At 47.7% G+C, this 25,096-nt stretch overlaps 1 protein-coding gene across 1 annotated transcript in view; it reads left to right on the forward strand.

Annotated features, from left to right (window-relative positions):
• MCF2L2 (MCF.2 cell line derived transforming sequence-like 2) overlaps positions 1-25,096 on the forward strand; it is a 272,166-nt gene that overhangs the window by 58,527 nt on the left and 188,543 nt on the right. Inside the window, exons 6-10 of the mRNA XM_054982756.1 lie at positions 1,127-1,276; positions 4,685-4,809; positions 11,932-12,046; positions 14,536-14,655; positions 17,269-17,460. Of these exons, the coding sequence (XP_054838731.1) occupies positions 1,127-1,276; positions 4,685-4,809; positions 11,932-12,046; positions 14,536-14,655; positions 17,269-17,460 (702 nt within the window). The remainder of the gene's footprint in view (positions 1-1,126; positions 1,277-4,684; positions 4,810-11,931; positions 12,047-14,535; positions 14,656-17,268; positions 17,461-25,096) is intronic.

Consider the following 25,096-nt stretch of genomic DNA (forward strand, 5'->3'; position numbering starts at 1 on the left):
GTTAGTCTGTAGTTGCAAAATAGTAAAGAGTCCAGGAGCATCTGACAAAGAGAGCTGTGGTTCTCGAAAGCTTATACTACAATAAAGTTGGTTAGTCTTAAAGGTGCTACTGGACTCTTCACCATTAAAACCAGTGGGACTTAAATGTGCTGAGTAACATTTGGCTGAGCTGTGAACTTTCTCGATTTGTTTTTAAACCAAACGGGACAACCTGCAGAGGGGGAAAAAAGTCAACAACCACATCCCTGCTGCGAAGTTTTCAAAAAGCAAAACCCTTTATTGTGATGGTTGAGTTTGATCAAAGCTTTCTGTCCCCTGAAAATAGCATTCGGGTCTCTTATTTAACCAACTCGCATGCTTCTTTTCATTGTCTTTACCAAAGGCATTTTTATTTCATTTGAATACCTTGATCAATCCTGCAGTGAATGTGTGATGCAAGTTGCGGGGTTTAGGAAACAAGAAACGAGTAATATACAGTGTTAGCTGCGTGCTGCGCTTTATGGAAACCTAGGTAAGAGATTCTGGGATGGGTGTCCTTTTCACTTTTGTGTGGTCAAACACGGTTGCTAAGAGGTCTTTTGTGCAAGAGTGTGTTTTGGCACTACGTGCATTTTATATGGCTTTTGAAGACTTATCTGCCTCCCTGTTCTCTTGTTTCTGCACCCATAAATGCCTCCATGACTTGTACATTTCTAAATAAAGAGTTTGTTACAAAAACACTGCAAGTCCCTAGTGCGCTAAAGAAAATTGACTGGTCTTTACTGGCTTCCCGCTGTTCACAGAAAGGGGACCATAAAGCAATATTCGTGTTAGAAAATATATGTGAATAGGAAACCAGACTGGATTGTGGGTTGACGTGACTGTTTAATTTTGAGACCGTTCAGGATTCCCTCTGTGTGGCTCTGGTTGAGTGATCTCAGGATTCAATCCTAAGCAGATCTGCACAGTCTTAAACTTCATGTTATTCCTTTGAGCTTCCAGAAAAAAATATCCTTAAGATTGCAGCTGAAGTCTAATAAATTGATCCTTATATAATAAATAGAGGGAGAAGATTTTTGAGAGCTTAGCACTTATATTAGGAGCTTCTGCGAAATAATATATTTTTGAATTCTCATGATTCTTCCAGGCTATTGAGAATTTTGCCATGACAGTGAAAACCACCGCGCAGATGTTGCAGGCCTTCGGAACAGACTTGGCCGAGACTGAACTTCCCAATGATGTGCAGTGTACAGAGGAGCTGCTGTCTTCCCACACGGAGCAACATAACAAGTTGAAGGTGGGTCTTGACATCCCTGAAGCTCTGCTACTGGTTGCAAAGAGGAACTCTGGGATCAGGAGGCTGCCAATTCCGCCCCCTGCCATCACCCTTTCAACTCCTCATTAGAAACCTGGGGTAAAACCTGAAAAAGTACGCTCTGCTTCCCCTTCCCCGTGTGCTGTTGGAAATCTAACAAGAGGTGCCGTTCCAGGGGCCAGTTTGGGGCTGGGTGGGGCCAATGAGATTTCAGGGAGAGGAGCAATATTTGCAACTGAATACATTCAAGAGCAAGTTGCCCTGAAACAATGCATTTTAAGAGCATTTTTGCCATGATTTTTTTTAATGGCTCATTATTACAATAGCATCACAAGCCAAATAGTCTCTCTCCTAAAAGCAAAGCGATTTGTTCATGTGTCGAACACAGACCCTTTTGATTATGTAGAAGAGAGGTTCCCAACATGATACCTGTGGGCGCCCTGGGGCCTTCGAACACCTTTCCTGGTGCTCATCATGTGTTTTTGGAAAGTGGGCGTGGCCAGATGGGGATTTTTGACCAGCTTCTAATTGGCCATTGGAGAACTGATTGGCTGTGCAGATCTTTAAAAATGATGCTTTGGCAGCAGCTGCCACCGCAACACAAGGATCTTCACTGTGTGACTGAAGGTCAGCTGTGTGTGTTGAAGAAAATATTTTAAAACAGTATGTTCATTTTAAAAGGCATCCTCTTAAAAAGATCTTCTGCCTGAAGGGTTGAAAAGTTACTATTAGAGTTATGCGTAACCAATCTCTGATATTTTGTGGTTGGTTCCACCTTCTGCGGCAGCCATTTTGTGGTTGCACCGACCACCCTGTTGTCATGAGAGCCAGTTTGGTGTAGTGGTTAAGAGTAGCAGGACTCTAATCTGGACAACCAGGTCTGATTCCCCACTCCTTCACTTGAAGCCAGCTGGGTGACCTTGGCTCTGTCACAGCTCTTCAAGAGCTCTCTCAGTCCCACCCACCTCACAGGGTGACTGTTGTGGGGATAATAATAACATACTTTGTAAACTGCTCTGAGTGGGCATTAAGTTGTCCTGAAGGGCAGTATATAAACTGAATGTTGTTGCTGTTGTTATTCCAGTAGTGCCCACAGGCTCAAAAAGGTTGGGGACCTCTGTTGGTGAACTATTGAGCCTGATGGTGCTCCTGAGAAGTAAATGATGCATGTGGTCTAACAGCTGGTATGAAAATGGTATTTCCCGTGAGGCTTTTGTAGCAAAATAAAGCAAGTCCAGTGGCAACTTAAAAGACTAATTCATGTTGCAATAAATGTCTTTGTTAGAATAAATATCTTTAAGGTGCTGCTGGACTTCTGTTATAAAACTGATATGCATTTGAAGTATACCGCACAGTGGACATTTTTGCAGTCTACTCAATCCATGCAAGACGATACGACCTTAATCTGCTGCTTCGGGGCCACTGGCTACCCCAGTCAGCTGCTCAGTGCAGTGGACATTGGGGATCACATTCTAGGTTGCCATACTTTGCTGGGTTGTGCACTTGCATGGGCAGTATTGTCAAGATGCACAGAACAGCAAAAGGGGCACCCTGGCACCTCCCTCCAGAGCCGAGAAGGCAGCGGATGGTGGTGATCAGAGGAGAGGAGTTGTCGGGGCTTGCTGCATCTGTGACATGGATGCAGTCAGCCTCTCGAGACCACGTTCCCATGTAAACAAAAGGAATATTGTAGTAATAGCCAAAGAGGAATAGGTTTATTGTTGCAGAAGCTTGTATGTAATGTACTAAAGCTCATTTCATCAGAGTTTGAAATCAGCAGGGAGATATATAGATTTACACACATGGACGCAGAAGGACGTGAAATGAAAGCAATATATCCCAAGGCATTCCTCTGGATAGCTCAAAAGGGAGACAAGCTAAGCACAGGGGCCACTCACAATGGTGATAATTGGTGACAAATCCCTCTTCTTAGCTTTGCCATACTAATTTCATTTCTGAGGTTGAGAAGAAACTCCGGTTCTTGGTTGCTTATTTATTTATTTATATTTATTGGAGTTTATTGATACGCTACCCCGACGGGGACCAAAAACAGCTTACATCGCTCTCCTTTCTTCCGTTTTATTGTTACTACAGCTCTGTGAGGCCGGGTAGGCTGAGAGTGTGTGATTTGTCCAGGGTTACCCGTGGAGCTTCTGCAATTCTTTTTCTGTAATTGAGCTTCTTCTGTGATTAAGACATAGATCAATGCAACCAACCTCCCTCAGATATTCTAGCTTAGCAATTTTACTATAGAATCTCCATTTTCAGGCTGGCAGCAAAGCATCCTGGGAGATTAAAATGTTCCATTACATAATTCTAGAATGTGTTCCACCATGTAATTCTCTGGGATTTTTCAAACCATTTATTGCATTTAATTTCTATTTTCCAAAAGCTTCTCTATGTTTTCCCACTCATGATTGCTCTTTTTGACTGAGCAGGATTCAAATAGCATAATTAGCCACTGCCAGGGCTTTGATATTAAAAAAAAAAAACGATGGTCCCTTGCACAGCCCAGTATAGCATTGGAGGGTGAATTGCCTTATAAGGTATAGCAGCAGATTGATGTGGTAGAATCCCAATAGGGTAGCCAGCCCTCTGCCCCTACCTACTGCCTCCCCCAGCCACGATCACCTAGTCCGTGGGGGGGGGAGGCACCAAGGGGGGAAATGTGTATGCACTCCCACACTCCTCCATCAAGTCAGAAAATGATGTCATTTTCAGGTGCAATGGGTGAATGCGGGAACACGTGTGAACTTTGTGCATGCATGAGGAGTGAGTACACTGCTGCCCTCACCTACCGACCTCTCTGCCCCCCGCTTTGGCCTCTGGAGGAACTAGCATATGCATTTTAGTTATGGTATTTTAAATGTTTTATAGTTTTAAATTGTATAAACTGTGTAATGTAATTTTAGACGGTATGTCAGTTGTAATCTGCTCTGAGCCTGCTGTTGTGGGGAGGGCGGAATATAAATCTAATATAAATAAATAAATAAATAAATAATGCTCTGGCATGTTAAAACTCCATGCACATTTTTTTAAAAAAAAAAACACTAGTACGTCAGAGAGAAAAGTTCTAGCCTAGCCCTTTCCATGTAGTGTTACTTTTCTAGAGAATTATTAAATGTAACATGGCCATTTCCACACGTTCTTATAGGGACTGCCCACTCACGGAATGCTGGCGGCTTTCCCACAGGATTCCAGACATCTCCGTTTGCAAAATGGTGGCAGGCTGTTTTGTTTCCGTTTTTTCCGTGTCTTTTCTGGAACCACGGGAAAGTGCATCCTGGGTTTATACCAATTCCCCTCCCAAAGTTAGGCCATGGGAGTCTTGGAGGCAACCGGGGATAGCTGTCTCCTTGCACAGTTGACTTTTCTTTTTCTTCTCCGCAGGACGAGCTGAAACTTGCTGTGAAGCAGGGGGCCACCTTGCTGACCTGTATCAGAGAGCCCGTCACACGAAGTGCCACCAGCAAGCTCAGTCCAGACGAACTTGAAAACGTAGCAACTGTGGAGAGGTGGGTGTGAGCTCAGATTTAACGAAGCCATTGTGTTGAATTATCCCTGAGAAGGGTGAAACTATCTGCAGGTTTGTTTTTTCCATAGGAATAGTTATCAGCACAGACACACTTTTTTTGGGTGTGTGTGTGTGTGGAGGAATGGATGAGAGAAACATTAACATGTGTCCAAAATGTAACACAGAAGCCACATGTTCTGCAGCATAAGTATAAAAACAAAAGTTGTGAATGGCAAAACCATAATTGTTTGCTTTACGGGATAATGGTGACTATACTTAGAGATACTTGGTTTCCTTGGCTTATAGGTCACGGCTCTGAGCAGGGCTTTTTTTCTGGGAAAAGAGGTGGTGGAACTCAGTGGGTTGCCCTAGGAGAATATGGTCACATGGCTGGTGGCCCCGCCCCCTGCTCTCCAGACAGAGGGGAGTTGAGATTGCCATGCGGCGCGGAGGGCAATCGCAACTCCCCTTTGTCTGGAGATCAGGGGGCGGGGCCACCAGCCATGTGACCATTTTCAAGAGGTTCTGGAACTCCGTTCCCCCGCGTTCCCCCTGAAAAAAAGCCCTGGCTCTGAGCAAGCCACAGAAGAACATATCCAAACTTTGATCAGGCGCAAATTTTGCACCTGTCTTTTTCCTTTCTGGGGCTTACAGGAGCCCAGATGGCACTTTCCAAACAGAGAATTATGGAGTTCACCAGTAGTGGATATAGGGATGGCCACTGACGCAAATGGCTGTAAAGGGTGGATTAGATAGATCAATGGACGATCCATGATGTAGACATCAACGGCTACTAGGAAGCCTTCATGTCAAGAAACAGTCAACCTCTGAATATCCATGCTAGGAGGCAACGTCAGGGAGCGGCCTCAGACTTTATGCCCTGTCTCTTGGCCTTCCACAACAACTGTTTGGCTACAACGTAATAATAACAACAACAACTGCACTTATATACCGCTTTTCTAGACAGATTAGTGCCACACTCAGAGCAGTGAACAAAATCAGTGTTATTATCCCCACAATACAGCTGGGGAGCCAGGGCTGAGAGGAGCAGCTCACCTAAGGCCACCTGCTGAGCTCGTGGCAGTAGCGGGAGTTGAACTAACAGAGTGCTGATTCGCAACCCAGCCACTTGAACTGGATGCCTCATTGGATGGACCAGTGACCTGCAGGGCACCTCTTATGTTCTTTTTCTGGGCCTAATTGCATGTCAGAGTTCCAGTTGCTGGATCCCAGCATCATGTGTAGCTTGTTCTTAAGCTAGGGTGGCCAGCTCTAGATTGGGAGATTCCCGGAGATGTTGGGGGTGGAGCCTAGGGAGGGCAGGATTTGGGGAGGGGAAGGGCCTCAGAATGGTATATTGCCATGTAGTCGTACCCTCCAAAGCAGCCATTTTCTCCAGGGGAACTGATCTCTATTGTAGTTCAAGGAGGTCTCCTCCAGCCACCACCCGGAGGCTGGCAACCCTAGCTGAAGTACTCAATTACAGATGATGCTGGGAGCAGAAGGGCGCAAGCAGTGGTTCCCTGGGATCATTTCAGTTTGGGAAAATGGAGCAGAGTGAAGGCTTGAAATCCCCTTCCACTGATGCCATGGCCCCAGTCTAAATAAGGCCTCTGGCTTCCGGATTTTTTAAAAAAAATAACAGGAACACCGGCATAACATAGCAAGTAATTGCAAGGGTCCCAATTAGGGAACATAGAACACCTATACTACGCCAGCTGCACTGGTTACCAGTTGAGTACTGGGTCCGGTTCAAGGTTTTCTTGTTGACCTATAAAGCCCTATGTGGACTGGGCCCAGCATATCTGCAGGACCGCCTCTCCCCATATGTACCCCAGAGGATACTTTGTTCAACAAATAAACAATTGTTGGTGGTCCCTGGCCCAAGGGGGGCCCGCCTGGCCTCGACCAGAGCCAGGGCCTTTTCGGTCCTGGCACCGACCTGGTAGAACTCTCTGTCTGAGGAAACCAGGGCCCGGCGGGATTTATTATCTTTCCGCCAGGCCTGTAAGACAGAGATGTTCCGCCAGGCATATGGTGGAGGCTAGGTTGGGCCCCCACTAGCCACACTAAAGATCTGTCCATCACCCTACATATGAGCCAGGGCTTGAAAAGCAGTATTTTATCATCGCCGTCTGAAAAGAAGCTGTATTGTATAAAGTTGTTTTAATGTTTTTTGTATTTAATGTTATTTGTATACTGTTTTAATGTTTTTTTATATACTGTTTTATCTGTTTTTAACTGTATTTATGTAAATTGAAATGTTGTACTCCTCCCTGAGCCCGCCTGGTGGGGAGGGCGGACTAAAAATCCAATATAATAAAATAAATAAAATAAAACATGTGCTCGAGCCCTAAGATATATCAGTCAACCAACAGGTCTTGTGTTAACCCTGGGAGGGCACCATTTTTTTTTTACTTGGACAGCCTGAAAATATTATTGTTGCTAAAGAATCCTGCCTGGCTAATTGTAATGGAGAATTCTAATGGTGAAGGGAAATCTAATGGTGAAGGGAAACTGCAGCAGCCATTTTATGGCTGGCTCCACTTCCTTTGGCCGCCATTTTTCTGGCGGCCATTTTGTAGCTTTGCCCACTGCACTTTGTCAGAATTACGAAGGTGCTTGAAGGCTCAGAAAAGGTTGGGGAGGCCTGCTGTAAGGCCTTCTCCTGCCTGCTGCAGCCCAGACTGCCTGAGGGGGCCGGGGTCTTTCAGTTTGGTAATCTAGAAGCACCTTTATTGACTGCCCATGCTCTGTGGCTGTAAATTCTAAAGCCTTTAATATAAATAATATGTTCAAGAGAAAAATGGCACAGGTTACACATAGAGGTTGTTCCTTATTTCCTCCACTCTTTTCTGCCAAAATTGCAGCCAAGGAAGGATTGGTAGCCTTTGGCACAAGCAGGCCAATATGTTTTATGTCGCAGAGCGGGTGATTGATTGTTGTTTTAAGGAGATTGTTTGATGTTTAAACAACAGTGCTGGATTGGGCTGGAGTGTGGCTGAGCTAAAAATCCAGAGGAGTTAGCCGTGTTAGTCTGTAGTAGCAAAATCAAAAAGAGTCCAGTAGCACCTTTAAGACTAACCAATTTTATTGTAGCATAAGCTTTCGAGAATCACAGTTCTCTTCGTCAGATGCTAAAAGGCATTGTTTTCCAATTGCAGTCTTGCTCCATCTTCAAATGTGAAGCAGGACATATATAAAATAGGTGTAACACCCAGAGCTTCCTGACTTGGAAGAAATTGCTGGATCAGGGTTTGGCAGGGATCTGTGTGTGTGTGTGTGTGTGTGTGTGTGTGTGTGTGTGTGTGTGATTTATAGTCCACTTTCTCACTTAGAGTCAAGATGGATTACGTAGTGTGAGATTAGTACAATCAGTAGCAAGGACAAGGGCAGGCATTTCCATAGGGTGTTAAGAATGTTTCCATAAACAATGTCATAGGGTAAATGAATACAAGTTTACAAAGACATAGCATTAGTAAGAATGCAATATGGAGTTGAAGAATTGCTGAAACAGAACAGAATCAATTATAGGACTGACATTAAACAAAATGAAGCACAGGTAGTATATAGGAGTACATATTTAAAGCAACAGATAATATTTAAGGAAACGTAATGGTGAAGTCTATGGTTCCTAACTCATTAGCGAAACATCTGGGAACCCCTCCCTATAGTACTGCCCTCCTATGGCTGTGCTAATTGATGACCTGTGATTTGGGAGTGCTGCATTTCCAATTATTGTTTGGAAAATATCTGTTGGAGATGATGTCTCTGATCTAGGGTTGCCATCTCTAAGTTGGGAAATTCCTGGAAGTTTGGAGGGGGGTGGGGGTGAAGCCTGGAGCTGGAAAAATTTGGGGAGCAAAAGGACCTCAGCGTGGTATAATTCCATAGAGTCCACCCTCCAAAGCAGCCATTTTCTCCAGGTGAACTGATCTCTGTGGACTGAAGATCAGTTGTAATTCTGGGAGATCTCCAGCCGCCACCTGGAGATCTGGCAACCCTATGCTGATCACAGGGAGCGTTTACTTGGGCACTTTCTCCATGCGATTGCCTCTGCAGATGACCAGGTGATCAAGCGGAGGCTGTGGGCAGAGCCAGCATGCTTGCACCTGCTTTTTCTGCCCGCTCATTCATTGAACGCATGGGGCTGTTGTGTGTTGGCTATGATGTAGGAAGTGGTGCTGACCCCTACCGGAGTCAATCCATTGAGAGCTTGGCCCACATTCTGAAGGCACCCTGATCGGTAGGAAGCAAAAGCTTTTAGAGTTGCTAACTCTGGGTTGGGAATTTCCTTGAGAATTGGGGGAGGATGGAGTTTGAGGGGGAGGAGGTATAATACCATAGAGCCCCCCCTTCCAAAGCAGCCAGTTTCTCCAGGGAAACTAATCTCTGTAGTCCGGAGATCCGTTGTACTTCTGGGAGATCTCCAGGCCCCACCTAGAGAATGCCAACCCTAACTTGGAGAGGAGGATTAAACCAGCACACCGAGTGAAGGAGGAGACTTGCTCTGCTTATCTCCCTCAGGGATTTACCTCCCCTTCGTGCTAAATTGCTGTGTCCCTTTCCCTCCCAACTTTTTTGAAGAAGAGGTATAGCATAAGGACTTGCGGCAAAAGAATGCTTTGGCAAGCAGCAGAGCTCGTTTCTCAGGACTCTTCGGTGTTTTGGCCTCAGCAGATCAACAGAGTTACCCCTCTGGCAACACACACAAGCTATTATAAGGGGCCAAACTACCCATTGAGGTATTTCGTGGGTCGGGTTTGGGAACTGGCTGTGACTGCTGGAAACGCAGAGCCAACTTGTGAAATGTGCACTTTGTGCCGAATGATAAGGAAATGAGCTGCGATCCAGGAGGTTGGCTGTACAGAGCTCATATCAGGCACAGACTTGGTAGGTGGCCTTAGAGTCAAATCCATCAAAATGGATGCAACCTGAGCTTCTCAGGTCTTTCCAAACACAATTACAACCATATGGGAGCTCTGACTTGGTCCGGGGCCAGCAGAAGGGAGAGAGTTTAACCCTTTCACCCCTGCACACTTTTGGAAATCAAAACTGGTCTCCTCGTGCTGTAACAATTGTTAAAAGGCTAATAGGGTATTTTTTCCACCATGAATTTTATTAAGAATTTCAAACAATTTTTAAAAAGACAAAAAGAAAAGAACACAATTATAAAGAAATAAAGGAATAACCTCAATTTTCTCTGTGACAGATACCTATATGTTACCTGCTGCACACTGAGAGCCAAGCTACAAGTGACGAATGACACTTGCCTGGCAGGTGAATAGACTCCCGTGTATGCCTCCCTGTTCACTTGCCATTCACTTGTGCTCCACTTGATCAAGTCTGTTCACTTGCCAGGCAAGTGTCATTCGTCACTTGTAGCTTGGCTCTCACTCTAACAGTGCAATCCTAAACAGAGTTACTCCAGTCTTAGCCCATTGAAATCAGCTGGAGTAACCCTGTTTAGGATTGCACTGTAGGATTACCATAAGCAAACTACATCTCCTTTCCCTATAATTTTCTTTTTTTGGCCTCTTAATCTTCAAAAGCACAAATCATCAGTTCATCCTTTTCTGTTTTGCGCAAAAAGTTTATAAGGGGTTTCCAAATAGCAATGAATTTAGATAATGTCTTTTCTCTAATCAAAGGAATAAGTTTGGCCATCTCTGCAAGCTCCATCATCTTCACCCACCACTCCTACTAATAGCGTTTGTATGTGTGTGTGGGGCGTGGATTAGTGAAACTGTTCAGGGGATGGGAGTATTAAACCTCCTCTCCTGATACCAATCAGAGCTTAACGGGGTTGTAATTTGCTTTTAAAAGACAAAGGAAGATCCATCCATTTTATCCCTCCATCCACCCACCCAAACCATTTTGTGTCATCATCCCATATGAAAGATGGGGGGAATTCTGCTAGTCCACATTACCTGGCTGTGTCCCTTTGGTAATATGCACAGAAAATTGAAAGTGCTGCTACTATATACCCCCCAGCTCTCTGTGCCTGTTGATGTCTGGTCAGAATCCTGAACAGGAGGAATGTAATGAGGTGAGTGTAGGATTCCCGGCCTCCTGGCATTCTCCCAGAATTGCAATTGATCTCCAGACTATGGAGACCAGTTCCCCTGTTAGCTTTGGAGGGTGGACTCTAGGGCATCACATTCCTGCAGAGCTCCCACCCATCACCACTCTCTGCCCCCTCACCAGGCACTGCCCTTAAATTCCAGGAATTTTCCAAAGAGGAGATGGCAGCGCTAGGTGAGCGTAATATGTAGGCAGAACTAGAGAAGTTTTCCAGTATAAAAAATCAGATGACATGATGTGATGTGACATAATGTGATGAGATTAGGGTTGGCAAGTTCCCCTTGTCCTTCCAGCAGCACTTACCTTCCCCCTTTTCTTCCTTGCATGCACGCTCCTGGCCCACATGATGACATCACTTCTGGGAAGTGACATCATTGTGTGGGCTGCAGCCACCCTTGGGAGTGCTCCTGTGCTCTGCAGGGGGCCAAATCAGGCCTGATTTGGGCCAGATCGGACCCAAATCAGGCCCGATTCGGGCTGCTGTGGAGCGGGGAGTGCTGCTGTGCTCAGAAGTGGCCTGGTTTGGGCTAGATCGGGCCCGCAGGAGCATGCAGCACCATCCAGGAACATGCCCTGGGAGGCACGTTCCTCCCCCGCCGGCCAGGTAAGCAGGGGCAGGGAGTGGAGGGTGGGAACATGGGATCCCCCGCCCCCAGCAGGGGACTGGCAAACCTGGATGAAACATGTAAGCTCTCCACTTAGGAGAGCTGCTGCTCGCTAGAGTAGATAATACTGACCTCAAAAAACTAATGGGCCCTGGCCTGTGTAGGTAGAAGGTAGTTTCATGTGAACCGACGAGTGGAGAGATAAAGCTGTTGGCTGTTCTCAGATCCCTTTCTCTCCTCCACAACCTTGTAGTGGAAGGGGAACATGTGCGTACACGTTGGTAAAAAGAAAGGCCTTGTTCAGGGCTCCTCTGTTAGACAATGGCCTTTCCCAGAGATCGTCAGGTCTGCGTCTACACTGCCCTCTTCTCAGCTCCGAGTTCGAGAGAAGAGATGTACTCCTCTCTAAACCAACTCTCTAATTGCCCCACCAGGTTGCTCGCTCAGCTGGACGAAACAGAGAGAGCCTTCGATCAGTTCTGGTCAAAGCACCACCTAAAGCTAGAACAGTGCCTACAGCTCCGACACTTTGAGCAAGATTTCAGAGAGGTATCCGTTTTGCTTATTCCTTACTATTTGGCACGTGTTTGGGTGTTCCTCCCCCCCATCCCAAGTGAAATCCTTGTTGATTTTCTTTTCTATATATCTATTGTTGGCAGCACATGTTATTCTCCCTTGCTCTTTTTGTGTGCCGTATTATATCTCTGAACTCAACATCTGTGCCAACTGTAAGCCAATAGATACCTGGCACAATCAGCAGATTGTTAGGAAGCAACCTGCCCTGTAAACCTCCCGTTGCCAAGGGTCGCTGGAGGGGCATAACTAAAGCACTCACCTTGCATGTGCAGCACACTGCACGCTATGACTATGGTCATAGATCCAGAGGAGGTAGCCATGTTAGTCTGTAGTAGCAAAATAGTAAAGAGTCCAGTAGCACCTTTAAGACTAACCAACTTTATTGTAGCATAAGCTTTCGAGAACCATCGCTCTGTTCGTCAGATGCATCTCTGACGAAGAGAGCTGTGGTTCTCGAAAGCTGACGATGCATCTAGCGAAGAGAGCTGTGGCTCTCGAAAGCTTATGCTACAATAAAGTTGGTTAGTCTTAAAGGTGCTACTGGACTCTTTAGTATCATACTAGGATCTAAAAGATCCAGATTCGAACATTCACTTTTCCATGGAAGCTTACTGTGGGTGACCTTGGGCCAGTTGTTCTTTCTCAGCTTAACCTACCTCACAGGGTTGGTTATGAGAATAAAACTGAGCACAGGAGACAGATGTTGTAAGCAGCTTTGGGTCCACATTGGGGAGAAAAGCAGGGCACAATTATCTATACAAATAAATAAAATGGAAGTAGATAGATTTGTAGTCAAAACTTCTTGTATTAATTTAAAAAAATATTCACAGCTGCTGTGGAAGAGGGAGGAGGGTTCCAAATCAGCTGATGGGTGCACACTGGCAAGGGGATATTTAATAACAACAACAACATTTGATTTATATTAACTCTTCCCCCGCACTTTTCCCCTGATTGAAATCTCCACCCCACACACATTTTGCTGCATTGGGGAAACATACAGGGCTGCTTCCACATGGGAATTGTTACTCACTTGGAACACAGCATGCCCTTGCCTATTTGGGGAGCTTCTGCTCAACTTCATGTTCTTTCTGAGCATGGCTTATGGAGCTCATGGGACTCAGCGGAGAAAGTGTGGGGTGGTGGGAGATGGAACATCTGTGTGGACGCCAGTCTGGGGAGAAAGAAAGAGCTAAGCATCGCTTTCGAAAAGGGAGAACTATGATCCGTCCCCCACCTAGAGTCGCCAGGTCCCCCAGTGCTCAAAGCAGGGGATGGGAGGGTCGCTGGAGGGGCATAACTAAAGCACTCACTTTGCACGTGCAGCACACTGCACGCTGTGGAACACTTCCGCATCATGCCAGGGGCCAATTTGGGGCTGATTTTTGGCATCACACCCTAAGGGAGTATCTCCAGGTCAAGTTGACAGACGTAAGTTGATAGTTCTATGATTTGGAATAGACCAAGGCACATGAGGAAAGGAAGCTCCAGCCTTCCTCCCTTGTGAACCCGAAACAACTTGAGGTGCTGCTGTTTGCCACTGCTGAGTGTGGGGCCACCATAGAGAGTGCCCTGCTGATATTCACTCTCCCGTTTTCAGAAGGTGGAGGCACCCACAGCAAGGCCCTTAAAACTGATCTCAGTTGAGAGACCAAGCCATTTAAAACTAGATGATAACTTCTGATTCACTGATGAATTGGTAAATAGTGTACATCTTTAAAGACTGGCAATGTGTGTCCACCCCGTGTGTACCCATGCCAGTGAGTAATCTTGTCCACCTGATAAAGCTTCCAAATAGTCTTCAGTGGCGGCCCCATGTAAAGTAGGTTGCAGAAGTCTAACCCAGATGTGATCAGAGCATGAGTTACAAAGGACAAATCCTACCTCTCATGGAATGACTGCAGCTGGCACACCATCCAAAGCTATCTGAATGCACCCTATGCAGGGCAAAATCCTGTGGGGAAAAATGCAGTTTGAACCATTACAGTTTTTAAGTTAATTCCCCCCCCCCAGTGAATGCTTCTAACCTGTAATATATGAATGGAAAAAATACATGGTGGGAAATAAATACATCTTGCAAATATGTTCATCAGCTCCTTATAGAATATATGCAGTGGCAAACGATTCCGCACACGTTGGATAATGCACTTTCAATGCACTTTATCAGTCATGTGAGGTGGATTTTTTGTTCCACACACGAAAAATATCCATTCCGAATAATCCATAAAGAGGATTGGAAGTGTATTATCCAACGTGTGCGGAATCAGCCCTGGTCTGGAAAACATATATGGAATATTCCTTCAGTTCTATTCTGTTCACGACTGGAGAATGTTCATATTTGAGAAGAGATGGATTCTGCAGGTATGAAGATCCCTAAATAACCTCTTTTATAACCTGGTAATAGTCAAGAAGTTGTAGGCTATTTGGTAATTTGTCCCATCTTTTATTGCACGTGTTCCTTGTAGGTCAAACTGGTGCTGGATAACTTGATGGAAACGCAGGCTGGGTTCACGGACATTGGAGACAGCATCTCCCGTGTAGAATTTCTTCTGAAGGAACGGAAGCAATTAGAGGAGAAAGGACAGGTTTGCCTTTTTCTAGGCCTCTTAGACAAGCCAAATAATGACTGGTACTAGAAATGTATTCTTCTTCTTAGCAATAAAAACATTGTACCATCACTGCTCATGCTATCTTATCAGCTCCTGGAGATTCTGACCAAATTCTGAATAGACAGAGGAGCAAACAACAGAGAGAGAGGAAAGGGAGGTAAGCAAAGGAGAGATGGGTAAGAACAGGGACGAACGTGATCTCATTTATTTATTTCAAGCTTCATACCCCACCTTTCCATGTAGTTCAAGGCAGCTTACAAAATTATTGAAAATACCTAAATTAAAAACCGAGATAAAACCATGGGTGAGAAAGCTGAACCCTGTGGCTCTCCACAAGACAAACTCTGTAGCATTCGGCAAGAACTTTCAAAAGATCTTGTGGAACCTCTGTCGATCATCTTCTAGGTCTCTTGGAGGAGAGGTGATGTGCCGGAAGACTGGAGGAGGGCAAATGTCATCCCAGTCTTCAAGAAAGGGAAAAAAGATGATCCCAGGAACTACAGGCCAGTCAGCCTGACCTCTGTCCCAGGGACAATATCGGAGCAGATATTAAAGGTGTCAGTCGGCCAGCATCAGACAGACAACATGGTGATACAGAGAAGCACAAATTTGCTCCCCAACAGGTTCTGTCAGATCAACCTCATCTCCTTCTATGACTGAATAACAGGCTAACTGGATCACAGGAATGCTGTTGATGTAGTTTATGTGGATTTCAGTAAAGTTTATGGCAAGGTTCCTCATGATGTTCTGATGGGAAAACTGGAGGACTGTGGACTGGACTTTAGGATGGTTAAGTGGATAGAGAACTGGCTGGGAAACCACATCCAAAGAGTAGTTGTCAATGGCATCATGTCTGATTGGAAGGAGGCGTCCCGTGGACTGCCACAGGACTCGATTTTGGGCCCCACTGCTTTTCAATATTTTTATAAATGATCTGGAGAAGGGTGTGAAGGAATTACTCAAGAAATTTGCAGGTGACACCAAACTGGGTGGGGTAACAAACACCCTTGAAGATAGGGGCCGTTTTCACACTACTAACCTCCTTCCATAACGTTGCAAAACGTCGCACAAAAACTGTGGAAGATAGCATCTCCTCACGAGAGTTTTGTGCGATGTTGTGCAAAACTGTCGCGAGAGGACGCTATCTTCCGCATTTTTGGCGCGACGTTTTGCAACATTACGGAAGCAGGTTAGTAGTGTGAAAACGGCCAGGGATGAAATTCAGTGAGATTCTGAACACACTGGAAAAGTGGTTAGATTTGAATAAGATGCGATTTAACATGGATAAGTGCAGGGTTCACTACCTGTGTAACAAAAGTGCAAAGCATGCATACTGAATGGGGGATACACTTCTGTCTAGCAGTGTATGTGAACAAGATACTGGGATATGGGTGAATTGGAAGCTAAATATGAGCAGTCAGTGTGCTCATATGAGCAAAAAAGGCAAATGAAATCTTGGGGTGTCTCAACAAAGGCATAACATCCAAATCACAGGATGTCATTGTCCCACTACATACTGTGTTGATAAGGCCCCACCTGGTATTGTGTGCAGTTCTGGAGGCCTCACTTCAAAAAGGATGCGGACAAATTGGAACAGGTGCAGAGGAGGGCAACCAAGATGATCAGGGGCCTGGAGACCGAGCCCTACGAAGAAAGACTGAGAGACCTGGGAATGTTCAGTTTGGAGAAGAGGAGGGTGAGGGGAGACAGGATTGCTCTCTTTCAGTATTTGAAAAGCTGTTCCCGTTGGCAACAGAGGATAGGACTCAAAATAATGGGTTTAAAGTCCAGGAAGGAAGGTACTGGCTGGACACCAGGAAAAACTTCACGTTAAGAGTAATCCAGAAGTGGAATTAGTGGTGGGTTGCTCCTCACAAACAGTCTTCAAGGAGCGGGTGAACGAATACTTGTCAGGAATGCTTAGGCTGTTCCTAGACTGGGCAAGGGGTTGGTCTGGATGGTCTAAGGCCCCTTCCAGCTCTATGCCTCTATGAAATCCCATACAGCTGATTCCACATATGACCTTAACACCAGCTCCATATTCAAGCTGGTAGATAAGAATGGAGTGGTCAACTGTGTCAAAGGCTGCTGAAAAATCTAACACTACCAACAGGGAGGATTGTCTCAACTAACTTCAGATGAATGTTGGCCATAGGTTTCATTACAGTTAGAGATGAGCACTAAGGGGGATTATTATGCTCACAACATTGTGGGACAAGTGAGGGAAAGAGCCCGTCAGGATCATGTTTAGGAAGGAAGTTGAGGCCTAAAGGGGCTCAGCAGAGAGCAGGAAGAGGTATTTGGAAAAGCAAAGTTAACTCCCAGGTTGCATCCATATATTGTTAGATATTGCACTGTTATTGTGTGGTATTAATCAATAGCAATTGAATTTTCCTGTGCGGGCCGGCTGGTTCAGTACCAAATGATTACAATAGTGCAGCAACCCCCACAGTACAATATACAGTGATACGTGATTGCAGCCCAGGTTTGCATATGGATTATAGAAAATTTGTTTTGTTCTTGTTTCACGGGAAGGTTATTCCGTTTTTCTTACCCTTTAAAAATATGTTTTACTTTTTTTTTTTACAGGAACCTTTGGAAAAAGCCCAGTCCCTGGCTGTGCATGGAGACCAGCTGATCCAAAACAACCATTATGCAATTGATTCCATTAGACCAAAGTGTGTTGAACTCAGGCGCATCTGTGATGACTTCGCCAATGAGACCAAGAAAAAATACGATATTTTAGGGAAGTCCCTCGAATTGCACAAACAATTAGATAAGGTAAGGTGTATGGGCATTTTGGGGGGGTAATATTCGATTTACAATTAATGCTATTGATAAAGGCACTTTGCACTCAGTGAATAGAATTCTTCAGGAGTCCCTCAAAATGGATATAGGGCTATGTACTGTGGTCTAGTACCTACCGTACAAGGGTCAGTCTGTCAACTGTAGTGGGGTGAAAGATTGAAGTGCCGGAGGGGCCCCGAAGGACCTGAAAGCCTAGGGACCCGGCCATGGGTTAATATGGCCCTGCGTGTAAGGTGTCTTGTGCAGAGAGAGTCTCAGTCAGAGGTTTTTCATATGGTGTCGCAGTTAGAGTGCCAGATGAGGCTGTGGGAAACTTGGCTTCAAATACGCCCTCTGCCAGGAAGCCTGCTGAGCGATCTTGGGCCAGTTATACTCTCTCAGCCTAACCTACCTTACAGGGTTGTCGTCAGGATAAAAACTGACGAGGGGAAAGCCATGCATGCTGTCTCAAAAGGTGGGAAGGTTGTGATTAACCTTGGGCCAAATTCTGTGTTAGAGGTGCCATGCTACCTTCTAGTTTGGTTGCCAACCTCCAGGTGGGGGCTGGAGATTTCCAGGATTTGCAACTCCAAGGACAGCTCAGTGTCCTTGGAGAAAATGGCTGCTTTTGAGGGCGGACTTTGTAGCATTATATCACCCTGAGGTACCTCCCCTCACCAAACCTTCTCGTCTCCAGACTGTACCTCTAAATCCCCAGGACTTTCCCCACCCCGAATTGGCTACCCTACTTCTACAGTACCTTGTCAGAGCAGAAATTACTCTGACTGCTTCTGTGGAAGGGAAGGGGGAAATCACAAGTGTCACAGAAGTGGTTATAGATTGTTTCCTTATCAGCAGATCTCCCCAGTGGATTCTATGAATTACTTCCCTTACTTTGAGTTTAACAAAAAAAAAACAAGGTGGGCTTTGGTTTAGCTGTTACTAGAAAGGAAACTCACTGGAAGAAAATAGCTCTTTCGAATCATGTCTTTACAAAAGTTGAGGTCAGCTGCTACTGGAGGAGTTTTTTTAAATAAGAAAGTACTGAAATGAAACTATGCTTAAGGTCAATGGTGAATGCGCACACCCCAGAGAAAGTTCTGAAGTGGGTGAACACTTTTGGCTGAAAGGAGAAGCTGCTGAGAGACACATGACTGGAAACACATGCTGAGATGATGACCCATTTCCCACCCCAGCTAAGATGGAGAAAGAAATCAGGGAGGATTCCTGCCTTGCATGCAGCCAACAGGGGTGTGTCTTCTGACTGAAACCCTGCCCTCAAATCATAGTTGACTGATAGTGACTCCCGGTGGGGTTTTCATGGTAGAGGCTCACACAGGCGGTTTGCTATTGTCTGCCTCTGCAACCCTGGTTTTCGTTGGTGGTCTCCCATCCAATTACTAACCAAGGCCGATCCTGCTTAGCTTCTGAGATCTGACAAAATCAGGCTCAATTGGGCTTCCCAGGTCAGGGCAAATGAAATCCTGCCCTCTAGTCATAATTGACTTTTGGCGACCCCCGGTGGGGTTTTCATGGCAAGAGACTAACAGAGGTGGTTTGCCATTGCCTGCCTCTGCAACCCTGGTCTTTGCTGGAGGTCTCCCATCCAATTACTACAAGAGCCAGTTTGGTGTAGTGGTTAAGAGCGCGGGACTCTAATCTGGAGAACTGAGTTTGATTCCCCACTCCTCCACTTGAAGCCAGCTGGGTGACCTTGGGTCAGTCACAGCTTCTAAGAGGTCTCTTAGCCCATCCCACCTCACAGGGTGTTTTGTTGTGGGGATAATAATGGCATACTTTGTAAACCTCTCTGAGTGGGCATCAAATTGTCCTGAAGGGTAGTATATAAATCAAATTATTATTATTACTAACCAAGGCTAACCCTGCTTAGCTTCTGAGATCTGACAAGATCAGGCTCACCTGGGCTATCTAGGTAAGGGCAAATGAAATTTAGTCCTCAATCCCTGACGTGGTTTTCATGGAAAGAGACTAACAGATGTGATTTGCCATTGCCTGCCTCTACAACCCTGGTCTTTGTTGGAGGTCTCCCATCCAATTACTAACCAAGGCTGACCCTGCTTAGCTTCCGAGATCTGACGAGATCAGGCTTACCTGTCTTCTAGATAGCCTTATTGTTCTGATTTCAGTTCACTGAAGCAGAATTAACCAAAAAACAAACAAACCCCACACGTTCTTCCTATGAACAAAATTTATGCACAGTAAAAATGAATTAGATGTTAACATCAGAATTGTAAACACAGCAAAATTCTTCATTGATGAACGAAATGGGGCAGCGAAACAGTGTAAGGGTGCTTTGAAGAATCTCAACAATAACAGTCCAAAGCAGCCTCCCCTTAGTCTGGTGATCGGCTAGGATTACAGTAATGCTGTAATTCAAAAAGGGAAGGAACAACGGCGCAGACAGTCAGAACAATGAGTCAAATTCTGGAAAGCAGCTAAACAATCAGAGGCCAGACATGTACACGAGGTATGATTTGCTGGTAGCCTTTGTGGAAGGCAGAAACTGATTAGGCAACACAGTGATACAGCCCATGCACAAATGGAGTGTGTTCAATATCACACCATCGCTCCAGCAAAATTGGGGGGTGGGGTGGAAGCTGCACACTGAACACTGTAAATGAAGGTGGAACAGAAACATGAGAAAAGTCCACATAAAAACCAGCAGTGTGCGACTTTCCCAAGCACTCTGTGATTGGAGGTGCCCCGGAGGAGAGGAAAACACCGATAGGGCACTGCTGTCTGGAAGACGCTGGCGTCTCCTTAAGATGGATGCCATTATGATTCCGAGAGCTCACTGACTCTAAATGATATACTACACGGACTCCCACCCCCACCACCGGCTTTGTAATCTTCGAATTCCTGACCCTCTTCTCAACTATCCATCTCGCCTCTCCCTGTGCCTTGTTAAGCCCTACTGGCTCCTCCTTAACTCCTCCCTGCTTCCCGTTCCATTGCCCCAAGGCATCCTTGGCACACTCTACCCGTCACTATAGTGGGGTACCCTCATACCTGTTCTTTAGCACAACGGTCAGGGCCGAACTACATGCTCTACTGTACTTGGGCCCACTAAACATACAATCAGGCATGCACTGGATGAGTGGAAACATAATTCCCAGGAAAACCAGTTTGCAGGAGCGATTTGGATTGGGGCCACAGTGTGAGAGAAGGCTTAAGGATTCTCCCCACACCATTTTCCCAGCCTACCCTTTCTTGGCCTGCCATGTAGGTTTCCCCAAAGGGGAACATAGCAGCTCCCTAGAGCTGTTTCAGGTTAGGAAAACAGCATTTGGGGGAGGGGTAGGTTTAAACCCTCTCTTCTCTCACAGCATGGTCCCCATCTTAATTAGACCCCCAGGCAACCAGGGGGAGGCCCAGTACTTACCGGAGGTCCTCGCTTTGTGTGCGCACGCTACTGGCCTCTGCACAACAACACTTCTGGAAGTGATGTCATTGTGATGGCCATGTTGGGCTGATTCATTGAAAATTGGCCTGTTTGCGGCCAAAATTAGTTCCACACAAAGTGTGAGAGCGCTCGTGATGACGTCACTTCCAGAAGCTGGGAGTGCGCGCACTGTGCATTTGCTTGGGTTGCCTGCAGATGGTGGGTGATTGCTGAGTGGCTTGCCACCTCCTGCCAATTGATGGCAATTGGCAGGCACAGGGGCAAACAGCTGGGAATTTGTCCCCACCGGTGAGTACCTGGGAAACCTAGGCCGATTCCAGACGGGCAAAATTAAAGCGAGTGATTTCGCTTTTCAAGCGTTAAGACCCGTTAAAACCCGCAAGTTGCCGTCCCCGCTTACCTGCGGTCCATGGCGCTCCGTCGCGCTATATAAGCGGACAGTGGGAACACGGCATGCCGGGTTTTGCCGCTTCATGGCGATCCATCATGGGGGGAAAGGAACTCCCCTTTTCCGGGTGGCCGGGTGGCCGGCCACAATATCGCCATTTTTAAAAAAGCAGGAGCCATTTGCGCAATCGCGCATCAGCGAACGTGGGTTTTCGATTCATTTTGCGCATCTGCGCAATTGCATTACTGCGACCCTCATGAAATGCGCACCTGAGGGTTCATTACCGGCCGGCATTTTGTCTGCCAGAGAATCTAACCCTGGGAAGTGTCGCTGACCTTTGCCCCGCAGACTTGCGTGCCGATTGGACGGGTGATCGGGGGGGGGGAATCTCGGTGGCTGAGAAACCACAGCACTCGAGCACAGTCACACACACTTGTGCTAGAGCAATATCGCCTTGTCGGGAGCAGTATGGCTGGTGGAGGGGACGTGGCTGGGAAGCGGGGGGTGTCCTGGCGGCATAGAGAGATTGTGGATCTGCTACACTTCTGGGGGGAGGAGAAGATACAGGAAGCTCTCCGAAGCACCCACAGGAACATGGACTACTTCCAAAAAATCTCGAGGCAGATGGCTGAGCGGGGCCACAAGCGGTCAGCTACAGAGTGCCGCACCAAGACCAAAACCATGCGGCTGGAGTACAAAAAGGTTATGGCCCACAACGGCCGTTCAGGGAACGCGCCGACAACCTGTCCGTACTTCAGAGAGCTGGACAGCATTTTGAGGGGGGATGCAAGCGTTAACCCCAAGAGGCTGGCTCGGAGTATAGTGCTGGAGGTGGAGGGCAGGGCCCGGGAAGGCCCTCTGGAGCTTCAGGAGGGCTCGGAGGAGCTCTTCAGCCATGACCTCGTCACCATCAATGCGGATGATCTCAGGACATCGACCCCCTTTCCATCAGGTAGGTGGGGGCCCGGGTCCAAGCGCCGTTTCTGCGGGGGTGGTGCTTCGGGGGTGTGATCAAAGCATGCAATGTGACGAGGCTGGCCCTACTTCTGTTCCCAGGGCATGGTGGCTTCGTGGACGATGACCACTTGCACAGCGGTGGAGATCCTGATGCGACCCTGAGTGGACTGGCGGGAACGGGTACGTGGGGGGGGGAACAGGCGAGGGGGGGGGGCGCGGGAATCGCTTGGGCTGGTCTGGGAATCTGCCGCAATAATGGTCCGTGCTTTGCCGGGCAGGGGGGCGGGGGGGCGCGCCAGCAGCTCTGCTGGGTCGAGTTATGCACCCTGGGATTCTGTGGAGCGTGGGTGCTCTGTTTATTGGCTCAGGGCACAGCCTGGGCAGTCCCTTGCTGGTGGTCCGGGGGGGGGGGCCGGGAAGTCCGCCGGTCAGGCACACAGCGCTTGGATTCTCTGGAGCCACAATGTAGCCGTAAAAAAGGGGCTGGCGCCATTTGCGCAACCGCGCCACTGCGCAAATGCATGCAAATGCATTATCAGCTTCAAGGCATGCGGCAGTGTCCGGCCCCATGTTCCGCATTTGCGCAATTGCATTGGTGCGACCCTCCTGAACTGAATACTTGTGGCCTTGTTATCGACCGCCATTTTGTCTCCCAGAGAATCCAACCCCGGGAGGTGTCGCTATCCTTGGCCCCGCAGACTTGTGTCCCGATTGGACGGCTGTTTGGGGGGGGGGAATCTCGTCAGCCAAGACACCACAGCACGCAGGCACAGGTACACACGCTTGTGCTCGTGCTGCTGCCGGCTTGTCGGGAGACCATTGCAGGGGTTCCTAGGGGGGGGGTGGCACCAAAAACCCCGCTGTGATGGCAAAAGCAGTTGGAAGTTTCTGGGGCGGGCAGTACATGGCCAATACAAAGCGGCTGCAATCCCAGGAGCAATGATGTGGGCTTGTTTGGCTTGTTCTGGATTGCTCCCAGGGAGTGCGTTGAAAGTCCACATTGTGCAGACCACCAGTGTTGGTTTTCAATTGCCTGAGTTGTGGCAAGGTCAGGTGCACCAGGGCTAAGGAGAGGCAAGTGGGTGTCGGGGGGACAGCCATGCAGTGTCATGCAAAGCTGCCTCCATGTTGTGGATGTGCCAAACTAATGCTTGGGATGCTGATTCTTCTCAACATGTCCAAGAGTAGCCCATCCAGCACAGGATAGTGTGGCCACTGGAGCAATACCTCAGTCTGTGGCCAACAATAGATAATGGCGTGAGAATTGCTAATGCGTCACCCTCATGGCCAAACACTTTCCAGTTAACCCCCCTCCCCAAGTGGCTGTTTATCTGAGTGTGCTCCATCCTCGGGGCTGATCATTTATTTCTGCAAATGGAACGGCAAGAAAGAGCACTGTGGTGCTCTTTCGAGGCATGTACTTTGAATGCGTTTCCCGCTGTGGGCCTGAATTGCGGCATCAGCTTGCTTTGGGCTCTGAGGGAACGGTGGCGGCTGCACTTCTTCCCAAGTGATGGTGTTTTTCGTCAGGCACCCACCCAAATGTTGGTGGAAAGCAATCAGTGCAGCCATGCCCTCTGACGGTAACCCAAAGTGCGTTCTATCAATGTTGCCTTTTTCACAGATGAGAACGAGTCCGCCTCGGGAAGCAGCACGGAGGACAATCTGGATAAGGAGAACAGCCCGCCCTCGCCAGGCGGCGGCGTCTCAGGTACCGCACACTTGCAATGCCGCATGCCTGGGAAGTTGGGGTCCGAGGGCTTGATGGGGGGACCATGGCCGGGGAATGGTGGGGCCTTGTGTTCACCTCTGGGCTGTTTCTCCACCCCCCCCAGGCAGCCCTCCGCCAAATCCGGCCCAGCTGTCCCCTGGAACACGACTTTCAGCAATAAGGAACCGCAAGCGGAGGGCCCACGGTGGCGCTGAGGCCGCGGACAGGATGATGAGCCAGGCAGACACTCAGCACCGCGAGGATATTGCCGAGCGGCAGAGGCAGCATTCCGAGGCACAGAGGTGGCGCCAAGAGTTCATGGAGGTGACCCGTCAGGAGCAGGCGATGTTTCAGAATGCTTGGGGCCAGAACCTGGAGGTGATGCGTGCTGCCGTCAGCACGCTGCAAACACTTGGAGAGGCCATGCTCCGGATGCAGCAACCGCTGGCAGCAGCTCCAGAGCGGCCACCCCTGGTGATTGAATCCAACGTCCTCACAGCTCCAGCGCTGAATGAGGGGGAGGTGGATGAGGGGGTGATCATCCGGCCACCTTCCCCCCGTCCTCAGCCAAGGCAGGGTGTCCCCAAGCGGTCCTGTGTGGGCAGGTCCAGGGATCGGCTAACCCTGTAGACGAGTCTCGCCTTTTTCCTCAGCTCTGCCCAACCTTCCCCCAGCCCCCCCCCCCACGGACAGAAGACTGCAAAACCTCACCACCCCAGACACACCACCACCTATCGAGAAAACACGGACAATCAGACCGTTGTTTTCAACTCTAACTTTTACTTAACAGGAAAACACTCAACCTTAACAGATCCCCCCCGCCCCCCCAAAGTCCCATCATTGCTCAGTGGCCGCTGGCATTAGTGCGGACAGTTGTCCCTCCAAGGCCCGCACACGTCTCTCGAGCGCCCGGTGTTTCCGACCCTGGTAGAGCAGGAGGCGCTCGACGGTGTCCATCCTGCCCTGCAGCGTGTTCACTGTGGACAAAACAAAGATATGTATCAGTTCAAATCTCACTCCCTTATCTGCATGGGACTCTCGCACATGCCCCACTCTGCCCCTCACGTCTGGAACTCCCCACCGTTCCCCTCACAGCCCCTCATGTCTTGGCCTCCCTCCCATGCTCCCCACTGCCCCTGATGCCTGGAAC

Source organism: Eublepharis macularius, chromosome 6 (genome assembly GCF_028583425.1).
Source record: "Eublepharis macularius isolate TG4126 chromosome 6, MPM_Emac_v1.0, whole genome shotgun sequence".
Taxonomy (NCBI): domain Eukaryota; kingdom Metazoa; phylum Chordata; class Lepidosauria; order Squamata; family Eublepharidae; genus Eublepharis; species Eublepharis macularius.